Source organism: Zonotrichia leucophrys, chromosome 2 (assembly GCF_028769735.1).
Source record: "Zonotrichia leucophrys gambelii isolate GWCS_2022_RI chromosome 2, RI_Zleu_2.0, whole genome shotgun sequence".
In the NCBI taxonomy this organism is placed as follows: Eukaryota; Metazoa; Chordata; class Aves; order Passeriformes; family Passerellidae; genus Zonotrichia; species Zonotrichia leucophrys.
Genome location: NC_088171.1, coordinates 114,549,099 through 114,576,121, shown reverse-complemented (window position 1 = coordinate 114,576,121; position 27,023 = coordinate 114,549,099). Strand labels below are relative to the sequence as shown.

Below are 27,023 nucleotides of genomic sequence, written 5' to 3'. Positions count from 1 at the left end.
AATATCTCAAAATGCTTCTCACGCATCTCCTTAAGGAGAAAAAGAGGACCAAGTAATGAGACAAGGCTATTTCTACAAGCAGCACTGAGCCAAATATAGTAAAATTTTAGTGTACAGAGTACTGTACACATTTATATTGTGCCATACACAATAAAAATGAATCTATTCTTCATTCAGCCTCATGGACTTGGATTTTTGTTTGTAGCTTGTAGTGGAAGTCTAACAGCATTATTATATTCACATGCCACTGCCACAGTAGGATTAGAGCTCCTGTAGTATTAGCACTCTTGCCAAATTCCCCTATGACATAATAGGAAACTTCTAAGAAATATTATTTCCTTAATAATTCCCTTTAAACACTGATGCTGAGCCAGCACAAGACTTCTTCCTTGCTGTAGCACTGTGGCAAAGTGCAGTGATCCAAATTAGCCAAAGTATCTTCATGAAATACCGTCCATGAAGCACGAATGTAACAGTAAAAGTTTAGCACTTGTCTGGATCTGGAAAGACAGCAAAGCTAGAAAACAACTATTTCCCAAGGGCTATTTTACTGTACTGCAAACTCACACTGAGTCATAACAATCCATAAACACACAAACACTTTGGTCTCTTCAACTATTTTGAAGAGTTGGATTTCATTCCTTAATGGGGAAAATAGATCCTCTTATTTGGTTATTCTACAGTTATTCTTGTTTTCTTGGATAGCACTAATGCATGGTTTAGTGCTTAGCTTCTGCTGCCTTCAGCATTCTGCTGCACTCAAAGCAGAGGAGAAGCAGCATTAATTTATCTTAGAAATTATTATTCCTACACTCTTACCTCAAAAACAACTCAAAATTGAGCTTGGGGACATAATGTAAGAATATTTCAGTGAGAGCACCATAGCCATGCCCTAGGCATTTCTCACCTGCCTCCTCTTCTACTTGGAGAACTGCACAAAGGCCACTCTTCCTCTCCAAACAGAAAGTCCTCACCAGGAAAAGCTGGCTTATTTCTGCCCTGAAGCCTGTGTGAGGATTCCAAAGGCCTGGAAAAGAAGGGGGACAGAAACCCCTCTGCTTACTGATACAAACCTCCAGGCAGAAGGTTTCTTCAAAATATCTTTGCAATGAAGAGGAATGGCAGGGAGATAAAAAAAAAACAAAATAAAATTACAATACCCAGAGGGTAGAGTCCCACCTCCAGACACAAACACACCCAGCACTCTCTTTGAGCTGCCACAAGTCAGAGCACTCACTAGAATTAACATGTGAACCTCCATCCTGCAAAGAAAACCTGAAAAGGTTTCTCAGAGAGCAGGGAGCGAGAGAGGTGGACTGGGGTTAACCTCTTGTGGTGTTACCTGACCCTCTAGTTTCACCTGATTTTCAGATGCTTCTCAAGCACAGACAGCAGCTCCTGTGACTTCCAGGCTATTTTTCTTGACCCTCTGGGGGCTCAAAACCAGAGCAAGCACAGAAGTAGCACATGTAAGAGTTAAAGAAATCCTGAACCTCACTTCCATGGGTTGGGCTTGAACCTTGAAAGACTGCATTTTATAAAGAACTTTCTTCATACATTCACAGCTTTTCTACATTTACAGTTTTGTCAAAATTATTATAAAACATTTATTGACAGTACAACAGAACAAATTTCTGTAAAGCGAAATTAAAGCGGAAAATGGCTTTAAGTCATTTTTGACCAGCCAGATGTACAAAAGCTTAAGCAAGGCAGCAGTTAGGGAGGATGGGTTTGGAAGAATCCACATGGAGTTCAGGAGATGTCATGCCTTATTAGATCACCAAAATAAGCTGTTATTGTCTTCAGTTTGAAATTGAGAAAATTTTGTTCTATTTCAACTTTCCCTCCTGGCCCTGCTAAGGAAGCCACCTGAAAAACAAAGAACAAAAAATAAACCAATCAATGTACAGGAAAAGAGGCAAAACCCCAAACCTTCTAATGCACAAACAATCAGAAAAAAACTATATCTGCTCTGTTAATGCTGGTGGAAAATGTTCCTTGGCAGCTAATGCCTCTGATCCTCTTTTTATGTCTCCTTTTACTCACAGAAGCAGTTTGTGGCTTGTGACTGAAAAACGCTCCTTACCCAAATCATGAAAACAAGAGGATTTCAGAGCCAAAGAGAAACACTCCTAAGTTGACATGCTTGTGCTGAGGCAAGAGATACTCCTCTGGTTTGCATGGTACTTGGCATTTGAGAGATGCCAATGTAGCAAAAAGCAACCTATAAGCTGTGCTTGAAAGATGCCACATCCCAAATTTTGGGGGAAGAGTAAAACCAATTTTAGTAATTAGAATTAGTAAGCATAAAGGTTGCACTGAAGAGTGGCAGGGTGGAAGGGAACAAAAAGAAAACCAAGGCCTAAACACACAGAGAAACTCACAAAAAAAGGTCACAATTAATTGTTGTTGCTATTGCAGCTAAAGAGAAAGCTGTTGTATTCACTGGAGTTGCAGGCAGTGCTGAAGGCAAGGCTGGAGCAGCAGTGCCTCTGCAGGCTGGGGGAGCCTGTCACACAGCACTGGCCCCAGCTTTGTGTTTTTGATCACTGGAGTGAGAATTTCACCATTCATGCTCTGTTGGACTGAGCCCAGTGCACACCTTTAATGCTTAATGTTTACAGACACACCATTTCACAGAGGACTTTGCATTTTGGACTGGAGCAGGCAGTACTCTCCCCTCTCCTGTTCCTATTCAGCACGACCCTGAGGGATAACAGCTTACAGGCCATCAACTCCTCATCAGGAGAGACTGCACAGTCAGAAGGACAAACACCAAAACTGAACATGGTCTGCTTTTTCCCCTCCACTTTTTACCCTGAGGACCTGTCCTGTGGGGGGATCCATCTTCACAGCCAGTTCTGCTCCATTCTGCCGTTTTCCCACGCTGCTGCAGGAAAATTATTTCTGTAGTTCCCCATGCAGGGAAACTTCCCAGGCAAAGTTATCAGGGTCTACAGTAGATTTTAACTGATCTTTAAGCCAAGGTGATGTTAGCAGCTGAAACTTTGAATTCAAGTGTTATTAACACTTCTAAAGCCCCTTGAGACTTAACTCTGTAGTGCAGGTTTATATTTAAACATGCTGAACTTCCTCTATTTTATAATGAGTAAAAAACCAGCCTACTATCAAGAGAAAATAACAGATTAATTTAAACTACTCTTTGAACCTTTATTGACCTGTCCAGAAAACTGCCATACTTATCTAAATCAAGCATTTACTTTTCTGTTTTGATTTTCTCCCTTTTTTTTTGTTTTTTTAGACAAAAAGTGTGAGCAGTTTCTTCATCCTTCAACTTCTGGTGATAGGAAAAAACGCTCGGCGTTCTTGTCAGAGAGGAACCTGCCATTTAAGTAAAAAACCACAGGCTGGCTGACTTATAAATAGCACAAGAATCTAAAACTGGCAAGTGATCAGGAATGTTAATTTTACAACTTATCTGTTCCTACTTGAAATCCACAAAGCATTGTGGGTTGATCCATAGTTTTTCTAGGAAGATGTTAACTTTTAATTTTTTACAACCAGAAGCTGGAATGTCCCTTCCAAAAAGCATCAAGAGGCTTTGCACTTTATAGTTGATGTCTCTTAAGTATTCTAAAATATTAATTGGATTAGTCAGTATAAGAATACAGAAATAAGTGTCTGGGGGTTATGCACTCCTGCTTTCTGGGCATGGTTTGTGTCACTAGCATATCTAAGTATGACTAACAAATTGATATTAAACACTAGTATTTACTAAACATTTCTCTTAGAAGGCCAAGTAAAACAAGATGCCCCTACACTGATGGGTGGTGTCTACCAAGGGACAGCTGAAAATTTACATATGTTGTGTCTGGTGTCTAAGTGTTAAACCCAGGATAATTATGATTAATTTCAAACAACGACTAAAAGTATTTGATAAAACCAAAGGTGAAAAAAAATTTAAATAAACACGTGGGAATAAGCTCTGCTGGGACAGATCTGGTACTATATGCTCTTTAACCCACCCAATATTCAGAGGAGAGAAATGCAAATCCTCTGTGACAATGCTTAGTTGTAAATTGCTGGAGGTTGCAAATTTAATTACGTAGGAGTTGCCAAGTTTTCCTCAGCAGGGCTCAGTGAACCCTGACAAGTGTAGTGAGAGAAGGCTGCCACACACCAAGCTTCAGAAGGGTCTGGCCTGGCAGAGGGACACCCTCTAAAAATAGCAGCAGATTGAGGAACGATGCTTTGAGAAAAACAAAGGTGCTCAGCTATTTTTAGAGATATCGACAAACATCTCCTGTTTTTGCAGTGCACTACAATGGTGAATACAGAAATACTTTTAAAAAACTTGACTACTCCAAAATGTCTTTATTTTGCACTTTCTTGTGTACAAACAATGATTCCCTGCTGGCAACTCTCATTACCCTCGTTTATTCTTTAGTCCAAACCCACATTACCTGGGTGGACAGACATTGCTTCCTTTCCTCTCCCTAGTCAGAAGTAAAGGTTGCAGCTCCATTTAACACCTCCCTGCATCCCTCTCACCTTCATCTTTCAGTTCAGTGACTACTGCTAAAAAGAGTCCACAGCTACAGCCACAGCCAAAACACATCAAAAAAGCAGCCAACAGGTTTGAAAAGGAGACATCAGAAAAGATTAAAATATGAAAGAGGAAACAAACACAGAAGATTATTTCAGGAGCACGAATTGCTTGAGGCGCAAACTTCCCTTACATTCTTCAAGTGTACTTTTGATCTTGAAGGTTTTCCTACTGGTCTTGGGGTTTTTTACATTTTTTTAGTCATACTGAAACTCTTTTAGTAAAGTAACTTCCCATCTGTTCCAGTCACCAACTAATATAACTGTGGACTAAAAATTTATATTTTTTCTCCCCTCCTAGAAATTTTTCTTGGGTATGACAAGTACAAGCTTTTTGACTTGATATGGAGTCACACAAGAACTCTGTGAATCAATTAATTTTATAGAACTCTACTAAAATGAAGAATCCCTTCCCCCTGTATCCAACCTAAAAGCTAAGGGGGAACAAAACCCAACCCACTTGAAAAAGAAGAAAATAAGTATTCTTTACACTGAACACAATAAAATAAAATGCTTTCAGGCAGCATTTTTGAAAATGTACAGGTATGCATGTGAATAATGACACCATCACAGTGGTGCTGTCACCCTTTAAAAGGCCAGACATTTATTTATTTTTTTCTTACTTAGTGTAGGCAATTACAATTCAGTATGCAAGCACTATAAGCTTTAGGAAGACTGAAGTTCAGAAGTATCACTCTGGCTTGGTGTATGCCGTGGGTAAATTCTGGCTTTTATCAAGAACAGAGAACACACATGAGTTTCAAGTGGGCTGCTTAAAAGCTGTTGTTATTAACACAATAGTCACAGCTGAAGTGTATGCAATTACATTCACTTAGAAATTATCAGCCTCCAAAACACATCAACCCACGGTATTTTACCTGCCAAATCCCCTAATACCTAAGCATCTTAAAAATACTATTAAATCACCTTCTGTTCATTTCCTGGCCTCTCACTCCCTGCTTTGCTCACTGTTCTATTTACTCCTAAACAAAGATGACTCTGCTTGGCAAGACCAATTTGGCTAGGCTCCATTTTAAAATATCACAGCTTAAAGAGAGAATTCAAATAAATAAATGGGTTTTACTCATCTTCACTCTCCCTTCATTGAGCAGTCATTTTTAACAACTGGACCTTCACAAACAGAAACACAGCAACACCAAAACACATTTTTTCATCCAGGCAGTATACTGCAGACAGAACAAGGCCTCAGTGTCTAACTGCAGATTTTCTCAAAGTGATTGATGGAGATGATGTAGGAAAAAAGACAAGAAAAAAAAAGAAAAGTACCAGCATAATGTGTATGTTTTGTAGGACCATCAAGGTCCAGAACACTTTGCTTAATTCTAGGTTCACAGAACCACTCTACACTAGACAAGAAACAAAAAGCCATTCCTATATTCTGACAGTATTTGAAATATAAGCCAGGTCTGAGACACCAACCTTTAGGACAGCAAAAGCTCCAACAACAGCACAATTTGACAAAATTGTGAGACATAGCTACCACAAACAGCAGTATCTGTGTCTTCAAAGCAGGGTGACATTTGAAATGATCACTAAGGCACACTCCAGTATCTGAGCCACTAACCAAGCACAAGCAGGATAAGCAATGAACTCCCAATTCCCCATTACTCCATCTCCCAAATCTGGCTAGGCTGCTAAAGATGCTGATGTGGTTATCTGTCTCACAACAGACCAAGGTCACCAACATTTCAGGCTCACCAGTTTATTGGGGGGAGCCAGCATGCATCCTGACAACACTGTGACCACCAGTGAGGGACCAACGCTAACTTCTACAATGGGATGGAAAGAACAGATTCCACCATTAGCAAGAAGGCCCTACAGCAACAAATTGCAGGTTCCTCCTTATTTGCTGCAAATCTTAACATGCAGAAGCATTATCTGGTACAGAAAAGAGTTTGTGAAAGAGATTAGACTACCTGGAATGACTTCATTTCCCAGAGGTGAGTACACACTTCTCACTCTGCCCAATGAGGCAGAGCACAGATTCATAAACACTTCATAAATTACATTTCTGAACCACATAACAGGCATTAATAAATATACATATTTTTCAATGTATGCGTACACACATACTTATTATTCCTGACTGTTTCTAGCTAGGAAGAATATTGTTAAAGATTAATTCAACCTAAAAACAAACTTGCACACATTATAAATTTTCTAACATGCTTGTAAACAAGGAGACTTGATGCAATTCAAGGAAATGTTTTTATATTTCTTGTAAATCAGCCAACCATCTTGCACTGGTTCGCTGCTCCCTCTTGAGGTAGAAGTACAAAAGTTCACTTCTCTGAGACCTAAACTCCGATGATTTTTAAAGGGAAGTCAAAGAACCCCATTTCTCTCAACAAGACCAACTCCACACCAACGTGGCTGTCTCAGCAGAAGTAGTAAGTGCTGTTTTTGCAATTAAGTCATGTGGAACAAGACTGGATATCTTGTCCACCAATAAGGCAATGAACACCTCTGAAACAGCGAGGTCAAGGTCAGCTACCACCCTGCTTTCACTCCATCAGCAGGGTCCCTATATCCCTATTTTATGTTTGCTATGTAACAGTGACCTGATAGCTATTTTCCATAAAATTGTATATCTTCCACTAAATTTGAATCATCTTAACTAATGGTTAAACAGTAATTTTATTGCAAGGTTGCTTCTAACTTCTGGGCTTTTTTTTTCAATTTTTTATTTTATTTTTTATTTTTCAAAACTTTTATTTTGCTGGAAATTCACAGCCCTAGAAGTGTAGTGGCAGTAAATCCAGAAAATTCATTTTTAAATACAACTGGAGATTTTGTTAGTCAAATCTACAACAGTCTTCTGTGGACCAGAGTATTCACCAAGGTCATGTTTGGAACATGTTTGACACACTTTTGTACACACAGGATGAAGACACTTCCTTAAACAGTGGGCTTGATTAACATTCTCTTTGCCCCTCTCAGATCATCAACGTTTTGGGGTTTTTTTTTTGTTCTTATACTGGCACTATTTCTAAAGAAAGGCATAAGGAGCTGATAACCCTTCCTGAGAGTAGCCCATAGCCTGGAACACTGAACTGAACTGAACCCAGGGCCTCAGTCACGAACTTTTAACAACTGACCCATGTTTTTGAGCACCAGTGGTTACTCTGCAGCTACCTGTGTTAAACCAAACCTATGGATGTAATCAACATCATTCAGAGCCAACTGTACCAAGATATAGAGATGTCAGGACACCTGGCTCAATCAACCAGAAGAGCCCAGCTCTTCTGAAGGAAAAGGTACAGGCCTGGGGGGAATATTCCTGCATGCTTTTGTGGAAACAGAAGTGAAATGTAGATGCCTTTGGCCATTTAGCAAGCCAGTAAAAAGTGCTCATGAGTAGAGCAGAAAACTCTCTAAGGTCACTCTTCATCATGGGAATGAAATATTTGACAAAAGGCAGTGTTAAGATGCAATATAATTAGAGAAACTCTTTCTAAAATTAAGGTCCCTGTTCAAAGATTCATAAGCCACTTTAACATTTCACCAGCCTGAAATGCAAAAAGGAATTGAATCATCACCTGCCAAAGCAATGGTTCTGTGCACAGCACGGGCTTAGAGTCTGCTAATACTTAGGCCATGTGAATTTCAGCCTTTTTCTTGAGCCAGCTGCTTGCCAGCAACAATTCCACAAGCCACCATATGGCTTGATGCCCTGCCTACTCTGAGTCAGATGCAGTTTTTGGAAAAGCAGGAAAAAGTCCTGGGAAGTCCTGTGGCATCTTGCAGGTGAGAACTGCTTCCTTCTTTCCAAAAAGCTACAAGACATAATTAACATAGAAAATACACAGAGGAACCTAAACCAGACACTCAGGGGAATTGTTAGTCATGTAACTGATTAAAAAAAACCAAACTTCTACCAAAAATCTCTAATACAAAAAAACCCACATTAGTGCCACGAATTCTGTGTTTATCACACATCCCTTCAATGCAAGCAGTCTATATGGAACCACCCACTTGTGTGGACACCAACAGTACCATCCCTGAGAGCAGTGACTGCAGGGCTGTGATTTCCTGCAACTCCTTCATAAACTGACAGCCATGAAGTCTGAGACTCACCAACTAACCAACTTATCAGACAGCAACAGCTGGTTAAAATATATTTTTTGATATTTTTATAATGATATATGTGCCTAGCAATTGGCTTTGAAACTTCTACAAGAAACCTCATTCTGTTGCTTTAAGAAGAACCAGTGTCAAAACAATGGAAATAATCTTATATTCCCATTTCTAAATATACCAAAAGTACTGCAAACACAGAAATCACTTAACACAAGGGTCAAATTTAAAAACACCATATAACCCACATTCAGCTGAACAGACTTAAAAGTCTTATGTTTGCATTTATAATACTAATGTTTAAGTGAGTTGAGCATTTTATTCATTCACCAAGACCTCATCCAGTAACACACCTGGTTAATATCAGCATTCCGAGGCAGAAAATACACAATATTGTTGGTGATCTTCTTGGAGAGCCTGAAAATTTCAAATGTAGAAGCCAGTAAAGGAAAAAAATAAGAATGGGGAAGGAAAAGTTTCTTTATGTTGATTCATTTTGAAAGTATGTCTCAATTTCAGCTATTATGCAATTAAATTGTAGCTAATCTTTTGAGTGTGTGGGTAGGATTCTCTTCTGAAATGCAGAAACTCTATTTCACCATTAGTGCCCTAAAAGTAGAAAAAACCCTCAACACTCACTTTTCATGAAAATTTGTCTGAACTACAAAGAAGTATTTGACAAATTTGAATGTAGTTTGTAGCTACCATATTTGGCTTACAATTGTTTTTTAACCCACTTTGTGAAATCTCTCACACATGCATATGAAGATTTTCTTACAAATATGGTTACATTTTAGCAAAAAAGGGAACAAATTAAGATTATTCTGTGACAAAAGAAACTCCACACTTCATATATGATGAAACTATTATGTTAATACCTGCCAGATGAATGAGTGCTCAGTATCACTGTTAACAAGCTAGTAGGAAATTCTATATATTAATTCAAAGAGTTAATATTTTGCTTGCACTCTTCTGTGATTTCCCAAGTCACAGGCAGGTGCTATGACTGAGAGCAGTTTTAGTAAGATATTTTAAATAAGATATCCCCTTCATGAATCAATTAAAAAGTGGAATTAATGACGAGGTCATAGTTCACACCATTAGTTATTATCTCTATACATATATATGCATATATATACATACACCACGTGGCTATTTGATCACTATGGGGTATTTTACTAAAATAATATAAAGGAGTTAAAACTGCTGAATTAATGTTTTAAGTTGAGAGCTACTCAATTCACTGATGGATTTTTTGCCTTCAGGAAAACCTCATTACTGTTTTATTTGCTAATAAGAAATAAAAAAATTTCAATTTAGGTGGTGAAGAGGACTAAACAAATGGTTTGCATCTGGAACTCCAGCTGCCGACTGTGTCATCCACAGTCGGCCAAGTGGGCATGCAAACCCCACGGGAGGAGAGGGAAGAGAGGAAAGGGAGAAGGCCAGCACAAGGCAAGCCTGGAAAGGATATCCATCCGGGCAGATCATGGTTTGGATGTCGAAGATGTCGGCAGTGGCGTAGTCGGGCCCCCCCCAGGGCGGGCTGAGGAACACCACGTCGGCGCGCAGGCCGGCCGCCAGCGCCATGAAGTCGCCGCACAGGAAGTCGATGTGCTCGGCCACGCCGTACACCTCCGCGTTGTGCCGCGCCAGCCGCAGCTTCTCGGGATCGATGTCGATGGCGATCACTGCCCGCGAGAGACGGCAAGCACTGGGATTAACGGGAACTGGGAATGGCGCCCGAGCAGGGACGGGGCACCGCGGTCAGACACCGCTGGTGTGCCAGCCCCACGCAAGGATCAAGGACATGGCACTGTCTGCCTAAGAGAGCAAGTCCTTCTTGCCTCAGGTTTGGCATAGACAACTTCAATGGTGTCCATCAGAAAGTCACTCTTCTTTGTTAAAGAAAAACATTCATCTGTGGCTGGCCTCATACTTCTGAAAATCAAGTTTAAAAAGCCCCAACCAACACAGCCCAAGAGAGATGGATGATACAAGGCCAGTACATAATATCAGAAATTAAAATTGAGGCAGGAAATACAAAAAGCCAAGTGAGATGCATAGATGGGATCATAGCATGCCAAATTTAATGCAGTAGAAACTACCATTTGTCTCGCTCAAACATTGATGATAGATGAATTGGTATGAGTATCTAGCAGGAAGTATTTATACAGGAAATACTCTCAACATTTCACTACAATATCATTAGCAGGCATTAGACTAACATGAAGTTATTATCATTTTTGTGCACTTGGTTCTGCAGAATCTGCATGTGATTCCATTCAGTGCTTTAAGTACTGTTCACATAGAGCCTGTTTTTTTTGAGTACACAGACTTCAAGTAAGAATTGGGAACAGCAGCAGCTTTGACAGAAGTCCACTTTTACCAGTGATCTCCACAGTATCCAACAGACCAGATTTTATGCCACACAAAAATAGTGTTGACTAGTACAACACAAATCTGACTCTGACTTAAAATAGAAAAGCAGATTTATTGGTCCTTTTTGAAAACAGAGAGGTCACATTGTGAGTCTGATGAAGTGAAACAGCTGCTGTTGCTACAGAAGCACCGAAAAAGAAAATAAATCTACAAACAGAGCACATACCGGAATAGTGTCAGAAAAAAGACTGAAGAAACAAAACTAATGCACTGTTTACAACACCTACTTACCTCTTTTTGAGGTCAGTGCAAACTGGATAGCATTTCCTCCAACCCCACAGAACGCATCCACTATGATGTCGCAGTTGAATGACTCACTGACACGGACAGCAATATGCTCAGCTATTTTCTCAGGAGTAACTGAAAACCAGCCCTCTGCAGAGGAAGGGGAAGAAATGTATTTTCACCTCTTATTTCAAGGTCACCTAATTTAAAAACAAACAACCAAGCCCCACATAAAACTGAAAGTTTAGCGTTAATCCCAAGAATTTTGGCTTAGTGCATTCCACCAGGAAATACCGGCTTTGAAGATGATAAACTCTGCTCAGCCCAGAGATTTGCTAAGCAAACAAAGTCTCACTGAAGGAAACCGATATGCCTCAATCTCAATACATGCTTTGTTGACCTTGGTGCTAAGCATTCTGGTTTATCAAGAAGTCCACAAGCACAGCTATGAAAAGCTTTATATATTGTGCAGATGCTCTGTAGGAAATTAAACCAGAAATATATTCTCTTATCCACCATTTTATTTTCTTTGTCACCACATCTAGTCTGCCAAATAATCTGCAGCTTTATGAGGGAAAGCATTAGAAATTGAAGGCTTACAAACCCAACCAACAAAAAATACCTGGTAATCCTAATTCCTCCTTTACCTATTAATTTATGATTTGAAGTGTTTTGTAAGCAAACACGGAAAAAAGTCACTTTGCAAGTGACTACTGCAAGTCAGAACAAAACAGAATGAAACTAGATCCATCAGCATGCTTGGAAGTTTCACAAAATTATTTTATAAAATATAGAAGTAGAAAAATATCACTGAGTTTCTGAACAAGTCCTGACAAAGTATAATTTGGGTCTAGCAAGATCTTCAGCAAATACAAGCACTAATGCAGACAGGGATGTGTCACACAAAAAACATTTCTGAAGTCCAAGACTGCCTGGTACCTGCCTGCTGGGGGGTGTGGGGAAGGAATTTATCCATGGGTGCAAAGACACACTCAGTAGTGCTCCTCTTTTAAGAAAATTAGTAATAAACTGCAAGAAGGACCACAGATTTGGATAGATCCTCAGATATATCATCAAGTCAGCACACTCAGTACTGAACCCACCTCTGTCTAGTTTAATTCCCTCATCAAACCGGGAGAAGAGCCGGTAGCGTTGTGCCCAGTACTTGACGAGCTCTGGATCAGCAGCAATCTCAGGAGGTATAGTTCTCTGTGCATTTTTCTTCCTCCTCCTTCTTTTTGTCTCCTTCTTCTTTGCAGTAATGTTTTCATCCACAGCTGGAAGACACTACAAAAGTTAACAGTCACTGTTCTTGTAGGCTAGGAAACGTAATTGGTAGGTGAGTGTTAAGATTTAAAAACACTGCTAAATGTTCTTTATTACTGTTTGCCAGATTATGAAGATTAGAGGCTTTAAATTAAAAAATAGCATCCTGTATTTCAAGGGATTAGCCACAGTCCTAAAAATCCTCACTGTTCACCCATTATTTAAGAGCCTGAATCTTCAACTGGAGACAATAAACTCTATGTAATGAGCAAACAAGTGGATCAGAGACCAGTTTAATGCCCTTTTATCAGTAATGAATTAACACCAATCTAGACAAGAGGTTTGCAGTAGGAATCTAACATAACTGAACTACTGTAGGAAGGATTAAATTATATGTAAAAACCTGAATAATCCTGCTTTCCTTTGTTTCATGTTAAATAGCAAAGTGCGTAATATTGATTTTTTTTAAATCCTGTAAAATAATTTTAACAACACATGTTCCCTAGAGCTCAGCAATGTGCATTTGAACCCAAAACTGTGCAGCTACCTGAGGTTTAATAACCCTCATCCTTGCAGAGGGTAAAAAAGGTACGAATTGCAAACTGGTTAGATCATGTCAAGGATAAACAATGACTGTTCACCTATAAAGAAATACTGTCACCATTAAAGATAAGACCTGGGATTCTGGCATTCCAGAAATAAGCTAATTCCACTAGCACAACTCTCAATTGCTTTCGTTACTCCTTAGACATAATGAGTCCCATTGAATTAACAAAACAAGTAAGTACTGCACGACACAGTTGCTTGAGAAGGCAGTATCAAGTCCACTGCCAATTCATTTCATCAGTTTGCAGGAAACTGATTTACCTTGGCTGATGTCCTCTGTCTCCGGCTGGAGATAATCAGGAATATCCAGAGGGACAAGCTGCCGCCCGCCGCCAGGCTCAGGCCTCCCTGTCCCCAGCTCATCGGAGCCACTCACTGCAGCGTCCTGCGCCTCCCCCTCAAGCTGACTCCCTCCAGGCTCTGTGCAGGCTGCACTGGGAGAGGGTGGCTCCTGGATTTCAGCATCCAGCGTCGCACTGCGTGTGGCAGCAGCGCCCTCCTGACCCTCTGAGTCGCTGCTGCTCGCAGACGATGCCTCTGCTTTACCCTGAGGGCTGCCTGTCTGGGACGTGTCTTCCTCCTCAGCTTTACTGACCTGCTTCAGGAACATTTCCACCTGCAATTGTCAAATATCTCAGATGATCAGATAATGATCTATAATCCAGAGCATAGCTTAAAAGCTTTACAGTTCAAAAGCACCTGCCACTGCAGGCACTCTCTACTATGTGCATTTTGAAAACAGTAAAATATCCAGACTCAAAACATTCAAGTAATCCTTAACCATGCTCCCTTTTAAAAAAATTTGGAAACAAGTTGTCTTTGGGAAATAGATGTCAGCTACCCCCAAAAGAGAAACAAAAAACCAACCAACCAACCGAACAACCAACAAAAAGATCAACTGATAAATACACTAAATAATTCTCATGTAACAGCTAAATAGTCACACTCGCCACAGCCCAGGTGACCAAGACTACTACTTCACACCTATCTTTCTCTAATCTGCATTCAGAGATAACTCTGCCTCTCAGGGAAGAGTTTTTTTAGCATAAACAGGTAAAATTACCTTCACACATTGTTGCCTCACCTTCAAGATGTACCAAATGGTGCAGGTGGTAAATGGTTCTGCTGCACAGCAGCGAGTTCGACATAAGCTCCTAACCAAGGCACAGACACCACTCCAAACTCCTCAAAGGCACATGCAGATGCTCCTTTTTACATTATTGTTGCTCTGAGTGGCTCTAGACCTGGAGCAGTTCCTTACCTGGAAGTCTGAGGAAATTCATAACTTTTTTTTCCTTCACATAATTAAAGTTGCCCTCAAACTATATTGGCCCCAGGTACAAAATGAATCAAAAATTATAGCAATGTGACTGGAGCTCAATAAAACACGTATGGCATCACCACCACCAGAAAACAGTGCTTTGCACTTGGGTTTTGGGAAATGCCAAGCATCCCAGAAGAAGGTGAAATAACAAAATCTGTGCCCGCAGATTTTCAGAAAGACTTAACTCATTAAAATCTCCAGTGAACAAATGTTTCTATTTCTTAGCAATTTCTGAGTTTAAAAAAACCCCATAAAGTTATAGATGAAAATAAATGCAGATAGAGGTATAAGCAAAACCCTTTCAAAATTACTAAAAACATGTCGTTCCATGAAATACACTAATCTACACAAAGATTTTCTGTTACTGCTGAAATGCCAGCATTAACAACTGGCTTCACATGCAATTTACAATCAAAGATACTTCTAGTAACAACAGAAACCTACACACACCTCTAAAGCTATGTGCACCCAGATGTTAGGAATAACTTTCACATACCTTGGCCATTTAAGCTCAAATTCCTCTTGACAGGTCTACCAATGCCTTTCCATAGCCATCCTAATCTAAATACTCTTCACTATTGGTGGGAGGCAGAAAGGAGGGGGAGAAAACAAGAAAAAAAAGAAAAAAGGAGTAGTGGACTGACATTTAAAAATGCCATCTACTCTGGGCAATTAGTATTCTCTTTTTCATTTTCAAAATACAACAACAGCTAAGGTAACAGATAAATCTAAGAATTACAACAGTGTTCATAACTAAACATACCTTCCTCAAAGTTTTGCTTTTTTTGCATGTCATTTTAGATTCCTCTGTAAAGAAGATGTGTGTGTTTTTGCTCTTCCTTGGTTTACGCAGATCCAAGAATTTGGACTTGAGTTTTGCTTTTTTCTCCAAGTAATGCACACTTCGGTGGGTGAAATCTGGAATTCCACCATACCTGAAAATAGACAGATAGATACATACATAAGGACTTAGGTGGTTAATTTCCCGTTTAGAAGCTTTAACATGAATGTTGATGTTTACAAAAAATGACTCAGACTTAAGTGTTTTCTTATTGCTCCATTTAAAATAGGTCACTGGGTGTAGCTGCAAAACATCGTACCTTCATGAAAATGTTAAAAATTTTTATTTGAAAATGTTTAACCTAATTAGTTTTAAAATTTTTTTCTAGTTATATAGTAGTTATATTCTAGTTATCTAGTAGTTATATAACTTTAGATGAAAACAATTTCCCAGGCCAGTCTGAAGAATAAGAAATGAAAAAAAATCTTGAGTAGAAGAATAACAGATCTTTTTGGTGGCTGTCAAGAACTTCCAAACCGGCTGTTTTTATCTTCTAGCAAATGCAATTAAAAAAAAAAAAAAAACTAAAAAAAATTTCACTGGCCAACACCTGGCAATACTTTACTAGTATGACGGTATTTCACTAGTATAAAGGAACTTCATTCCAATATGAAACAGCTAAAAATCATGATCTCAGCCCACAGGACTCCAAACTGAGAGGACCATTTATTGTCAGAGCCTTTGTGCTCTGATTTAAGTAGCCACTTAACATTTATACAACTGAAAGTACCTTAACTGCTACACAAAAGTGTAACATGGAAGGTACTTTCAGTTGTGTAAATGACTCCCAGAGACTAACCCTGGAACTCAGTTTCAGAAGTTTAACAAAAAGGAAATGGAGATGAATGGTCTATTTCCATAATAACAAGAGGATTGACATGCTATGAAAAGCTATAATTACTTTTGTCCTGTGCCACACTTGAAACCCAGCACAGAGCAGGTTTCCTCAGGATCTTCCACTGGGTTCTCATCCATGTCCAGCTCATGGCTAGGAAAAAACACAGATGATAAAGTTACTTACTGTGAAGAAACCAATCATTTTACAGCTATACTGCTAAAAATCTTGCAAACTGAAAACATTTAAATGTGGGTTTCAAGTAAGTTCCTCCACACACTGCTGAAACCAAACCAAGAAAATAACACCACTCTATTCTTGTGCATGAATTTTTGGGTTGGTTTGTTTTTATTTACCCAATTCTATGAACATATGCCCTTCTACTGGGGTTATAATATTCCAAGTATTCTGAATGACCTCTTAAAATACTTAATGGCAAACCCTACATGATGAAGACTGTTTGCTCACCCTATTTCCAGATTACCTTCATCATCTATCATGTTACTTATATTATTATCTGTATTATTAATATCTATATTTGCTGTGGGAACAGCAAAACACTAGAATGAAACCACAGCTATGTGATTAGCAGGTAAAAATTCCACCCACTCCTTCACATTTGAGTGTGCAAATTTATTAGAGAAGAAGAGCCATCTCACCATCTTTGAAACTATATATTTTTAGAGAAGAAAGAAAAAAAACTATGACAAGGCAGATACTGCTCATTTTATGACTGCCATAGCTCTGAGCATTTTACTGGCAGCATTCAGTGCAGTTAAACAATACAGATGAATTATTGTTGTTCTGGTATTGCCTATATTAATTAGACCTAAACAAGCAAGCTGCCCTATGCAATTTAACAATTTTGTATACTCCAGTGGCACAAGAACAGCACAATCACCCTGTACAGTCATCAAGGCCATACACTGTTTTCATAAAGCACTGGAAGAGAGGAAACATCCACTGCTTGTTGTGAGGCAAAGCAATAAGCAGTGATGGAAGACTATGTGGCTTTGTACTGACATTTTAACTCATATCCTGAATCAAAGGTATAGTTAGTATAAATCAGAAGGCTCCTGGAGCTGGACTGCATGAGACAAAAGCTCATGTAAATTTCATGACTTGCCTTCTCTTGACTTTGACACATCTGTATTCAGGAGGCTCTTCATCCTCATCTTCATCCTGGTCATGAAGCAGCAAGTGCTTTTTTTCACTTGAATTTGAGCTACATGACTCCTGCACACCTAAAAAAAGATACATCACATTCTCCTTCTGCATAAATCAATTCCTTACCTTCCTGTCCCCAAAGTACCCCTGCAGCTACAGCTAGTTAGTGTGTGCCAAACACACATCTTTACTTGTCTTTGTCTGAGGAACAACATACTAATAAAGCTTCCAGTATTACACTGTAGTGCTAACTATCTTATGAAGGACCAACTTCAAATTATCTCTCCATGAAAAATAAAATGTCTGTAAGATACAAAATTTGAAACGGTTTCACCTTGTGTGTAAAATGTGTTTTCCATCTCATTAGCTACGCAAAGATATTCACACAGATTTAGAAAGGGAAGATTTAAACAGTCTTCTCATTTCTTTTTCAAAAGGAGATCTTTTCCTGCTCTACTGTAGCACCAAGCTGGGACCACATCTGCTTCTTCCTCTCTTAGAAAGTCACTAGCAGCAGACTTAAGTCTCAGCTGCAGTATCAAGACTAAGATAATTAAATATGCACGAACAGGGATCTCTCACCAATATCTGTAGTACATTTGAAGATCTATGAATTACATGTTCTGTTAAAACCATTTCTGGCTTAAGAACACATTCAATATACAGGTTAGAGAGGAGAAATCATCCAAAGAAGCAGAGGGAAGAAAAAGGAATCGAGTATGTAATCATTCCACAAAATATCTAATTGACTTTTTAAAAATACTACAGACATGCCCTTGTTTCTTACATACAACTACCTAGAGAATTCTAATAATCAACTTTATCTGATTTTGTATTACCTGACTGGCTAACACTCTTATTTTCACAAGATGATCTCCTTTTTCTGCTTCCTCCATCACAGGGCTCCTTCTGGCTGCCACTGTCAGATGAACTCTGTTCTTCAGGATCTTTGTGGGCTACTGTTAGAGCAGCACTGCTCTGCTCCACTTCCTCCAAATTCAGATTTAAACCACAAATCCCAGAAATTATTTCACTGTGGGGATCAGCACTCGAAGGGAGTCTTTCTGCACTTCTGGTGTTGGAGGGAGACAGCTCCAAGCTCAGCACTTCACTGTGCTCAGGTCCCAGGCTAGCCAAGCCCATTTCTCCTGAAAAACCAGTCTCCTGTGTAATTCCATTAATTTCCACTTTGTCACCATGTGAGTTCTCAGTAGTCCATCCTTGACTTGTCCAGTACTGAAACTGTTCCCAATAATACCAGTACAGTTCACTATAATGCTGCTCCCATTCCTCCTTAGTATCAGGACTACTCCAGGGCTCAGAGGCTGTGATGCCCTCAGATGATGACACCTCTTGGTGCTTTTCCAACCAACTTTGCCAAAGAAGGCCTTCTCCGTACTCGTTCCAGTACTTCTCCCATTTTTCCTTAAGTTCACTGGGTAAAGCCTCACTTGCAAGGCTTTCTGAACTTTCACAGTTCTCTTCAATCACAGCCTGAGGTTTGCTGCTCATCTCACACTGCTCTGTAGCTAGGGCCAGCTCACCAGAAATGGACTGGGTACAACCACCACAAGCTTTGTCCTGGCACTCCTGCCCCATTTTATCCTCATGTTTTTGCTGTAACTCTTTTTTCTTCTTCTTTTTCTTTTTCATAATCTTCACATTATTTTTCTTTCTATAATTTTCTTTTACCTAAAAGATAATGGAAAAGTTAGAAGTCCACAACATATATACAATCTTGTCCTCTCTCTAGTCACATTTCTGTTTCCATTGGAACCCTCCCTCGCAGGGCAACCCTGCTGTTAGCTTTCTCCCCAAAAAGGCTGTAGACTTCCTGGGTCTGGTAGGGCCCTGCTACATAACCTCAACTGACACTTCTGAGGAAGGTGTGAGGATGAGCTGTAGAAACACACATACACAAAAAAGCAGAATGATAGACAGAAGTGGGGCTGCTAAGTGGGAAATCATGAGCAGCTCAAAGATTCAGAAGGAAATTCCTCAACAAGAAAAACTATAAAATCCTAAACTGAGGTTGGTCAGGAATCGAAGGGTGACAAGGTTGAGCTCAACAGCAAAATACTGTCATGGCAGCATCAAGGTTTTGTTTTATGCAGCTGTGGTGGCTGATCCTTACTTTTACCTGGTATCTGCCCAATCAGCAAACACTGTTTAGTGTCTTATTAGGATAGCAAACATAATGCTCAACCTCATAGATTGTTAAATACTTGCTATTTTGGATGCTGTACACACACAAAAAAATTCTGTACTCAAAAACTCTATAAATCCTGCAGCTGAATCTCTGTTTGTCTTGAAGAGAGTGACCCAAAAGAGGGGAGTAATATATTTTCCATCCCAAAATAATCTCCAAGTTGGCTAACAGAAATAGGAAACAAGGAAACAACAACCTCCTGCCCAAACAGGTGGGCCTTTCATTTGTGCAGTACAATAATTTCACTCGATAAAAGAAACTCAGCTACTACAGTTATCTGGTGGAACACAGACAGAAAACTGTTCCTGAAAGGAACACCAAGGTAACTTGTTGGTTTCATCAATTACAACTCCACTTGTTTCAGAGGGGCTTCCTGTGATGATAAAACTCACATGGACAAAGGACTGTGAATGTATGCCCCAAGAGCTGCAATCCTTAGTTCTGTTACACTGACAAAAATGTAAGGTGCACTATACAGAAGTTAAAACTGAAGGACTGGCACTGATCTTTCATCCACATCCCTCATGTTATTATACACAGTCCAAAACACAATGCTTAGTAGTAATCTAATAAAAAACATATTATTTTCCCATTCAACTTATTTGCATATTACTACACAGCAACACAAATTGTTTACATGCTTTGGACTTGAAGTCGGATGCCTGTGTGGTGTTTTACAAGTTATCAATTAAAATTGCATACAAGTTTCTCCTATTTATTTACAAATTAATTAGGTCAGAACCATGCAGTGCTCTGTCTCACTGTCAGGGAGGTCTGTATTCCATAAAGTGGACACTGTGAATATTGCACTGTCTTTTCATCATCTGGGAAAACTTCAGGCCTCTTCTAAAGCCCAAATGTTCCCTATGGGAAACAAAGCACCGATGCCTCACCACTGCCTTTTGGAGCAGCCTGGCTTTACCAGCTGCAAGAGGGATTTGAAAAAACAGCTGTTTACATCACTATCAAAAGCTAAATGGTTAAAGCAGACAGTGTGAAAATACATGCTCAGACTGGTGTGTACTAGCTGTCCTGATGTGCAGCATCAGCTGTATCACAGCTATTTTAAATCAGGTCTTTCTAGTCACAAGGCCACTATAGATATGGATACATAAAGCACAGCCTTGACCCTGTTTAGTCCAACTGGCAGAGGGGCTTTACAAGCTGGACAGACCAAAGTGCTGTGTGCTCCTACCAGGATGCAATAATGCAGGCAGCTTAAAGGCAGCTCAGATACATTTCCATGAACTGCCATCTCCGAAATAACTGAGAGGAGGCATGTCCCTAGCTCTGGAATAACTACACAAACAGAAACAAATAAAGCAAGTAAAGATTTACCACAAAGTCCCTGTGGGCTGACTGCCCACCAAACTGAAGAGGCAATCCCATACTCTTCATAAGCTCAGCTTCTGAGTCTAATTCAACTTCTTCCAGGTCCAGGGCAGGATTAGTATCCACCTTTAATCTCACATTGGGAAAATGGTTCTCCTCCTCAGATGCTTGTTCTTCCCCTGTTAACAAGATACATTCATGAATATAATCTGGTTCTGACACCTCAATGCCACAGCACGGCACACAAAAAAAGATAGCAGAACTGCCTCTCATGCTGTCTTTCACATTTAAAAATCTTCCTCATAAACAGCTCAATTTCTGCATAACTATCAGTAGGAATCAAAATGTAACTTCAGCAACCAAGGCACTGGACTGGGTCTGTCTGGAAAGGAGTTAAGTTCTCCACAGCAGTCTCTATGGCACTGTGTTTGGGATTTGTGGCTGAAGCAGTGTGGACAGCACGCTGATGTTTTGGCTACTGCTGAGCAGTACCCACACAGCCTCCACAACCTTTGCTTTGCCTGACTCTGCCCTCCCCAGCAAGCTTGCACTTCTATCAAATTGTTAAGCAGAAACACAGGTATAAAAAATTACAAATATTATTGAGAAAGTAGGAGTTCTATATGGATGGAAATTATGAAATCAAAAGCTCTTGACTAAGCTGATAATACTGAAACATTCAAGGTTTTTTGTTTTGTTGTTTAGGATACATTTACTGCCAAATTATCACATAACATGAGACTTTTCCATTTTTAACTGATTATTCTCACTACAAATCACTCATACATGTACAAAAACATAGTTTACAATCTTTCATTACTCTCACATTGCCTCAATCTAATCTGTGCTATTATTTATCAGCTTCTATTTCTGCACAGACTTCCTTTCAAATCAAGATATGCTGCTGGATCTACCAACACAGCAATGATTAAAAAAGATACCAAAACAATTATGGTAAGATATGCAAACTTGAGGAATTCAGGAGATGAAGCTGAATTTGTTAGACTATACACCATGATAATTCCTAGATTACGAGCACACCAAGTGAGAGACTTACTTTTCTGGTCCTCCTCACATGATTCATTGTATATATGTGAATCATAATTTTCCCCATCAGTGCTATTGCACTTCTCTACTTCTTGCTCATCAGATTAACTAGCAACAGCTAATGTCCTAGGCTGGGGTAGAGACTGAGTACAGATACATCTAGGATCCACAGACCCTCCATTATGCAATCAATATTGAATTAAGTTGAAATTATGATTTAAGACCAGGTCAGGGATGTGTGATATAATCTGTTCCATGCACAAGGTAAATATTATGTGAGCTGGTAAAATTTATCTGGATAGGAATTGTTGGGGAAGATGAAACAGGAAAGCCTTATAAATATGATTGCCTGGCAAAAGATTGACAATATGGAAACTATAAGCGAGATAGAAATGAAAGCAAGCTTTGAGATCCCTTAATTACTGAACAATGGGAAAACAATGGTAAGGCTGGCTGAAGGTAATCCCCTTTTGATTAGGCAATACCCTCTGCTTGCAGACAGGTCCAAGGGTCAGAGCAGACCCTACTAGCTTGACCCCTAGAAGGGGTCTAAAGAGTAGTTTTTAGGGTTTAAAATGTAATGATTCTTATAGGCTGTATGTAAATGCTATGGGATTTTCACTAGATTGGCTAGTGAAAATTAAATATTTAGCACAGAAGATTTATGGTATTGTAATGGGAACTTTGTCCTCTTTTACTTTTTCTTCCTCTCTCTTTACTTCTTGCTCTCTCTTTCTTTCAGGGCTCCTCTTTAGGGCTTGCTCCAGGCTGTGGCTGGCAGCTCTCCAAGCAGGGCCCTGCACCCAGGCCCTTTGCAATAAACCCCAAGTTCCATGACCTGGCTTTGGAAATCTCTTATCTCTGTCTGTCCTGACCCCCCATTGCTCCTACAAGGAATAAGCACAGCACCTGGTTTGACACAAACTTCTACATCAATATTATGGTAACCTGAAAGCTATGTAAGTTTTAAGTTATTATTCACTTCTGTCCCCATACCAAAAGTACTGAAAAACAACACAGAGGTAGGAATAACTTAAATAACCACACATAACTCATTTTGAGACTGCACTTCACATTGCATAGTACATTGTATTAGCTTACCTGTACTGTCATTGTCATCTTTGACATAAAATCCTTTTAATCCCAGTTTATATAATTTTCGATCTCTGTAAAAATAAAGACAGACACAGACAGTCACCATAGAAACAATTTTTGTTCAGTAAAAGCAATCATTCAGTGAAAAAACCTCCCCAGGGATGCAATAAAATCCCCACCACTGGACGTTTCAAGATGATACTTGACGGGGTACTTAACCTCTTCTAGGCTCCGCTCCCATGAAAGGCCGGACCAAGGGACCTTTCCCAAGGCCCCTTCCCACACGGGCTGCCCTGTGACTCCAGACACGCGAGACAAATAAAAAGTAACAACAGCTGGAAAAGGCAACACTTTAATTAAAGCCTGGCGGGAAAGCCCGTAGGAACGACGCTCAGAAAACGCGGCACTACGCAGTACACTCCGGAATTTAATTTTCTGCTCCTCCTCTCCTTGAGGAACCGGCTGCTCCCCTGCGGACGGGGAGCACGAAGGGGGCGGCAGGGCGCGCTGAGCCCCGGCCCAGGGATCGGCGTCCGGGGGCTCCTCTCACCCTTTTCCGCTTCCCCCACCAGTGATAAACGCACGAAGGTGCTTTTGTGCACAGTCCCGCAAACCCCCTCTCTGCCCGCATCCCCTGGCCGCAGCAACGCGGCCCTTCCCGCCCGTCCCCAGCGGGACCTCCCCGGCCTCGGCACCGGGACAGGGCACGCCCGGCGCTACTCACTCGACGAAGGCGCGGGAGCAGAGGCACAGGATGGCGCCGGCCGTCCCCGCCCGCAGCAGCAGCTCGGCCACCAACCCCGGGCTCGGCTCCTGCACCATCGCTGCGGGAAGCTCCCCACGCCGGGCCCGGCCTGGCGCCGCCGCCTTCCGCCGGAACCGCCGCCCGCGCCCGCCCCGCTGCGGCCGGGAGGGCGCCCCAGGCGGGGCCTGCGCTGCCGGTGCCGCCCCACGAGGGGTACGGGCGTGTTGGGGGGCTCAGAGGGGGCAAAGAGGAGCGAGGCAAAGAGCATCGCAAGGAAAGTCCGCGATAAAAGACGCAGCAGCCAACATCTGGCAAAACCGGGAGTGGGGGACAGAAAGTGAGCAAGGCGTTTTTGGAGTAGTGACGGGAGCAGAATCACAGAATGGTTTGGGTTGGAGCGGACCTCAAAATCGCTTTGTACCAACCCTTCTGCCATGGGCAGGGACACTTTCCACTAAACCAGGTTGTGCAAAACCCCATCCAGCCTGGCCTGGAGTGCTTCCAGGGATGGGGCATCCGCAACTTGTCTGGGAAACCCCAGTACCTCACCACTCGCACAGTAAAGAATGAAGAGCTTAAAACTGTGAGAGAGTGGGGACAGGATGGGCAGAGAGAGTCAGAATGAGAACAAAGCCTGGTGAGAAAAGGGGCTTGGGGTGAAGCAGGAAGGTCAGAATGAGGGTCTGGAAGTTGGGTAGGGAGAGAGAAAAACATTGGGAAGCAGCCATGTGTGATAGGGCACAGTGATACAGATAACTATGTTTTACTCACAGGTTTCTTTACTGTGGGGTCTCGCTTCAGGCAATACCTCAAGATATGACCTGGGAAAATGCCACTGAGGGACCTGAGGACTTGAGAGAGTTGGAGCATGTTTAGAATAGGAGGTTGGTTGGAGACAAGGGAAAGTGCAGTGATGATCAGACCACAGCATCCTGCCCTGTAGAATCAGATTCTATTCTTTTATCTCCTATAGAAAATTTATATGATGGTGCACTAGGTTTGAGAGATTTACTGCATGAAATACTGGGTGATGGACTGTTCAGTTCTACTTAGATTATTCAGAGTGTATCTGTATGATGCATGAAATTCATGTCTCTAAAGACCATTACAAAACCTGCCTTGAGATCACTGGGACAGGCTTTCTCAGACAAAAATTATGGACTTGGGATCTCTTCTTACCTGCTAACCTGCTTAATAGACAGTGAAAGAGCATGAGAAAGAAATGTAGCCTTCATATCTGCTCTGCTTTTAGGCCCTGTCCTGGTTTCAACCAGGACAGGGTTAATTTTTTTCAGTAGTGCTAAAATGGAGAATACCATTTCTAAAGCACAACAGGCCACCTGGAATGTGCTTGTTTTTGACAAGCTGGGACACTGAGTGTTACGTTACCTGCATTCAATGCATGTTAAGTGTGCAGTTTGTCTGCTGTGCTGTCTCTTTCCCTTTGCATCAGTGTATTTTAGGTAACAAGGCTGTACAGCCTCATGAGGGTACAAGATGTCCTCAGGATTTATAAGACATTTCTTACAAAAAATATGCAAAGAGGAGTTGGGATGCAGAAGGATGTTCAGGTGACAGTAACACAACTGCAACAACAAATTCCATCCATTTACAAAAAAAAAATCCTAGTTGTGTACTGAATCACCCACCATCTTACATCTGATATAAACAAAAATATTAAATGCCAGTGTTAGTCAGGGCTTGAATATGTCTATCACTACAGTAATTAAATACTTTAGAAATACAGGGAAAGATTGCACCAGTTCTAGCATTCATGTGGATCTAACTACAACTGCAATTAGGATGATATATCACCTTCGTATTTCAAAAGTGAAGATGCAGTAAAACGAAAATCTTTCAACACAAATTGTTTAGCAACAGCCAAATGCTGTGCATAAAATTGAATTGTGAAGTGCAAAATATTTTGAGAATTATGATACTCCTCTTCTTAAGGAAACAATGCTACATTGTTAATGAAATGCAGTGAATTGCACTATTGTATAAGAACAAGATGCCTCTTCTTTTATAACATTGCAGCCCAATATCCTGCAGCCTGCAGGAGCAGCCACCATCAGGTAAGGCTAAAGTTATGTGGGAATGCCTCCTAATACTCTCCCATTCCCCAGCTACCTACAGCTTATGGCATGTTTTCTGTCTGTTTAGCAAGACAGTGGATTTCTTCTCATGATACTTGTCAAGTTTACCCACAGTTGTTGCATGAGAAGGAACCTTTTCCATTTTGAACGTGGCTTCTCCCAGCTTCAAATGATGCTTCCCTTATAAGAAGAATAAGTGAGCATTTGACCCATACTCAGCTACTGTACTGGTGGATTTTATAGATATCAGTCCTTATAATCTCTTCCAGGACGACAAACCCTGGCATATCCAATGTTCCTCCTGTGGGAGCTGGTCTGTACCTCTGGTTTTCCCCATTACTCTCTTTTCTTCTTGTACTTTACCCTACTAGAGGTACCCCCTTCAGACCAAGGCTGCACTGATAGGTCTGACCTAGGCAGGGCAATGCACTTGGGCTGTGATTTCTAGCACACATGACTTTAAAATGTGGCACTTATACCAGCAGAAAGATGCTTGTGGCAACACTTGGTTCACTTTAGGTTGCACTGGCAAGTAGCATGTTTCAATTAAAGTAAAATAAGCCATTCTTAAAAGATTTCCACTGATGACATTCTACTGATGAAAAAGTCATATGTAATGAAATTAGTAAAGGTTTGCTATTGACAAGGAGCCTGTTTTACAGGAAAATAATGGACTGCTTCACACTGAGGTGGTGCAGGGCTGGTATGTCTTTCCCCTAGAACCAGACATGATTTGCCTGATCCACGTGGATGCCACCAAAGCAACCTGCATTGCTGCAGCCGGTCCCCAGGCCAGCTGCCCTTCCCTGCCCTCCCTTGCTTTCCTCTGGTACATCCTGTTCTGAAATGCTTCTTCTCTGCTCCCGCACCTATTTCTGTTTCTTGCTCCTTGCTCTCACACAGAGTTATGGGGCTCAGCTTCAAAGCCCTTCTTGGACCTACCTGTTGTTATTTTTTTAATATATCTAGGTGATAGTGAAGATCTCCCTTTTGCAGTGATCCTGGCTTTGCTGCTTTTATCTGTGCTTCTCAGAAGGTGACCTTGCCTCCCAAATGGCTTTAAAGCATTTCATTATTTCCCTTTAAAATCCATTTTCAAAGCTAACTTCCATGACAAATACTGACCAAA

At 40.7% G+C, this 27,023-nt stretch overlaps 1 protein-coding gene across 1 annotated transcript; it reads right to left on the bottom strand.

Moving 5' to 3' along the window:
- Positions 1–286: 286 nt before the first annotated feature.
- Positions 287–23,927, bottom strand: TGS1 (trimethylguanosine synthase 1). The gene is made up of 13 exons (XM_064706109.1): positions 23,778–23,927; positions 23,060–23,124; positions 20,918–21,090; positions 18,210–19,062; positions 17,330–17,447; positions 16,270–16,356; positions 15,291–15,462; positions 13,465–13,819; positions 12,435–12,608; positions 11,338–11,481; positions 10,139–10,355; positions 9,018–9,096; positions 287–1,869 (listed from the first exon to the last, which is right to left on the bottom strand). The coding sequence occupies exons 1-13, from the start codon at positions 23,873–23,875 to the stop codon at positions 1,753–1,755; spliced, it is 2,652 nt and encodes an 883-aa protein (XP_064562179.1). The 5' UTR covers positions 23,876–23,927; the 3' UTR covers positions 287–1,752.
- Positions 23,928–27,023: the final 3,096 nt, after the last annotated feature.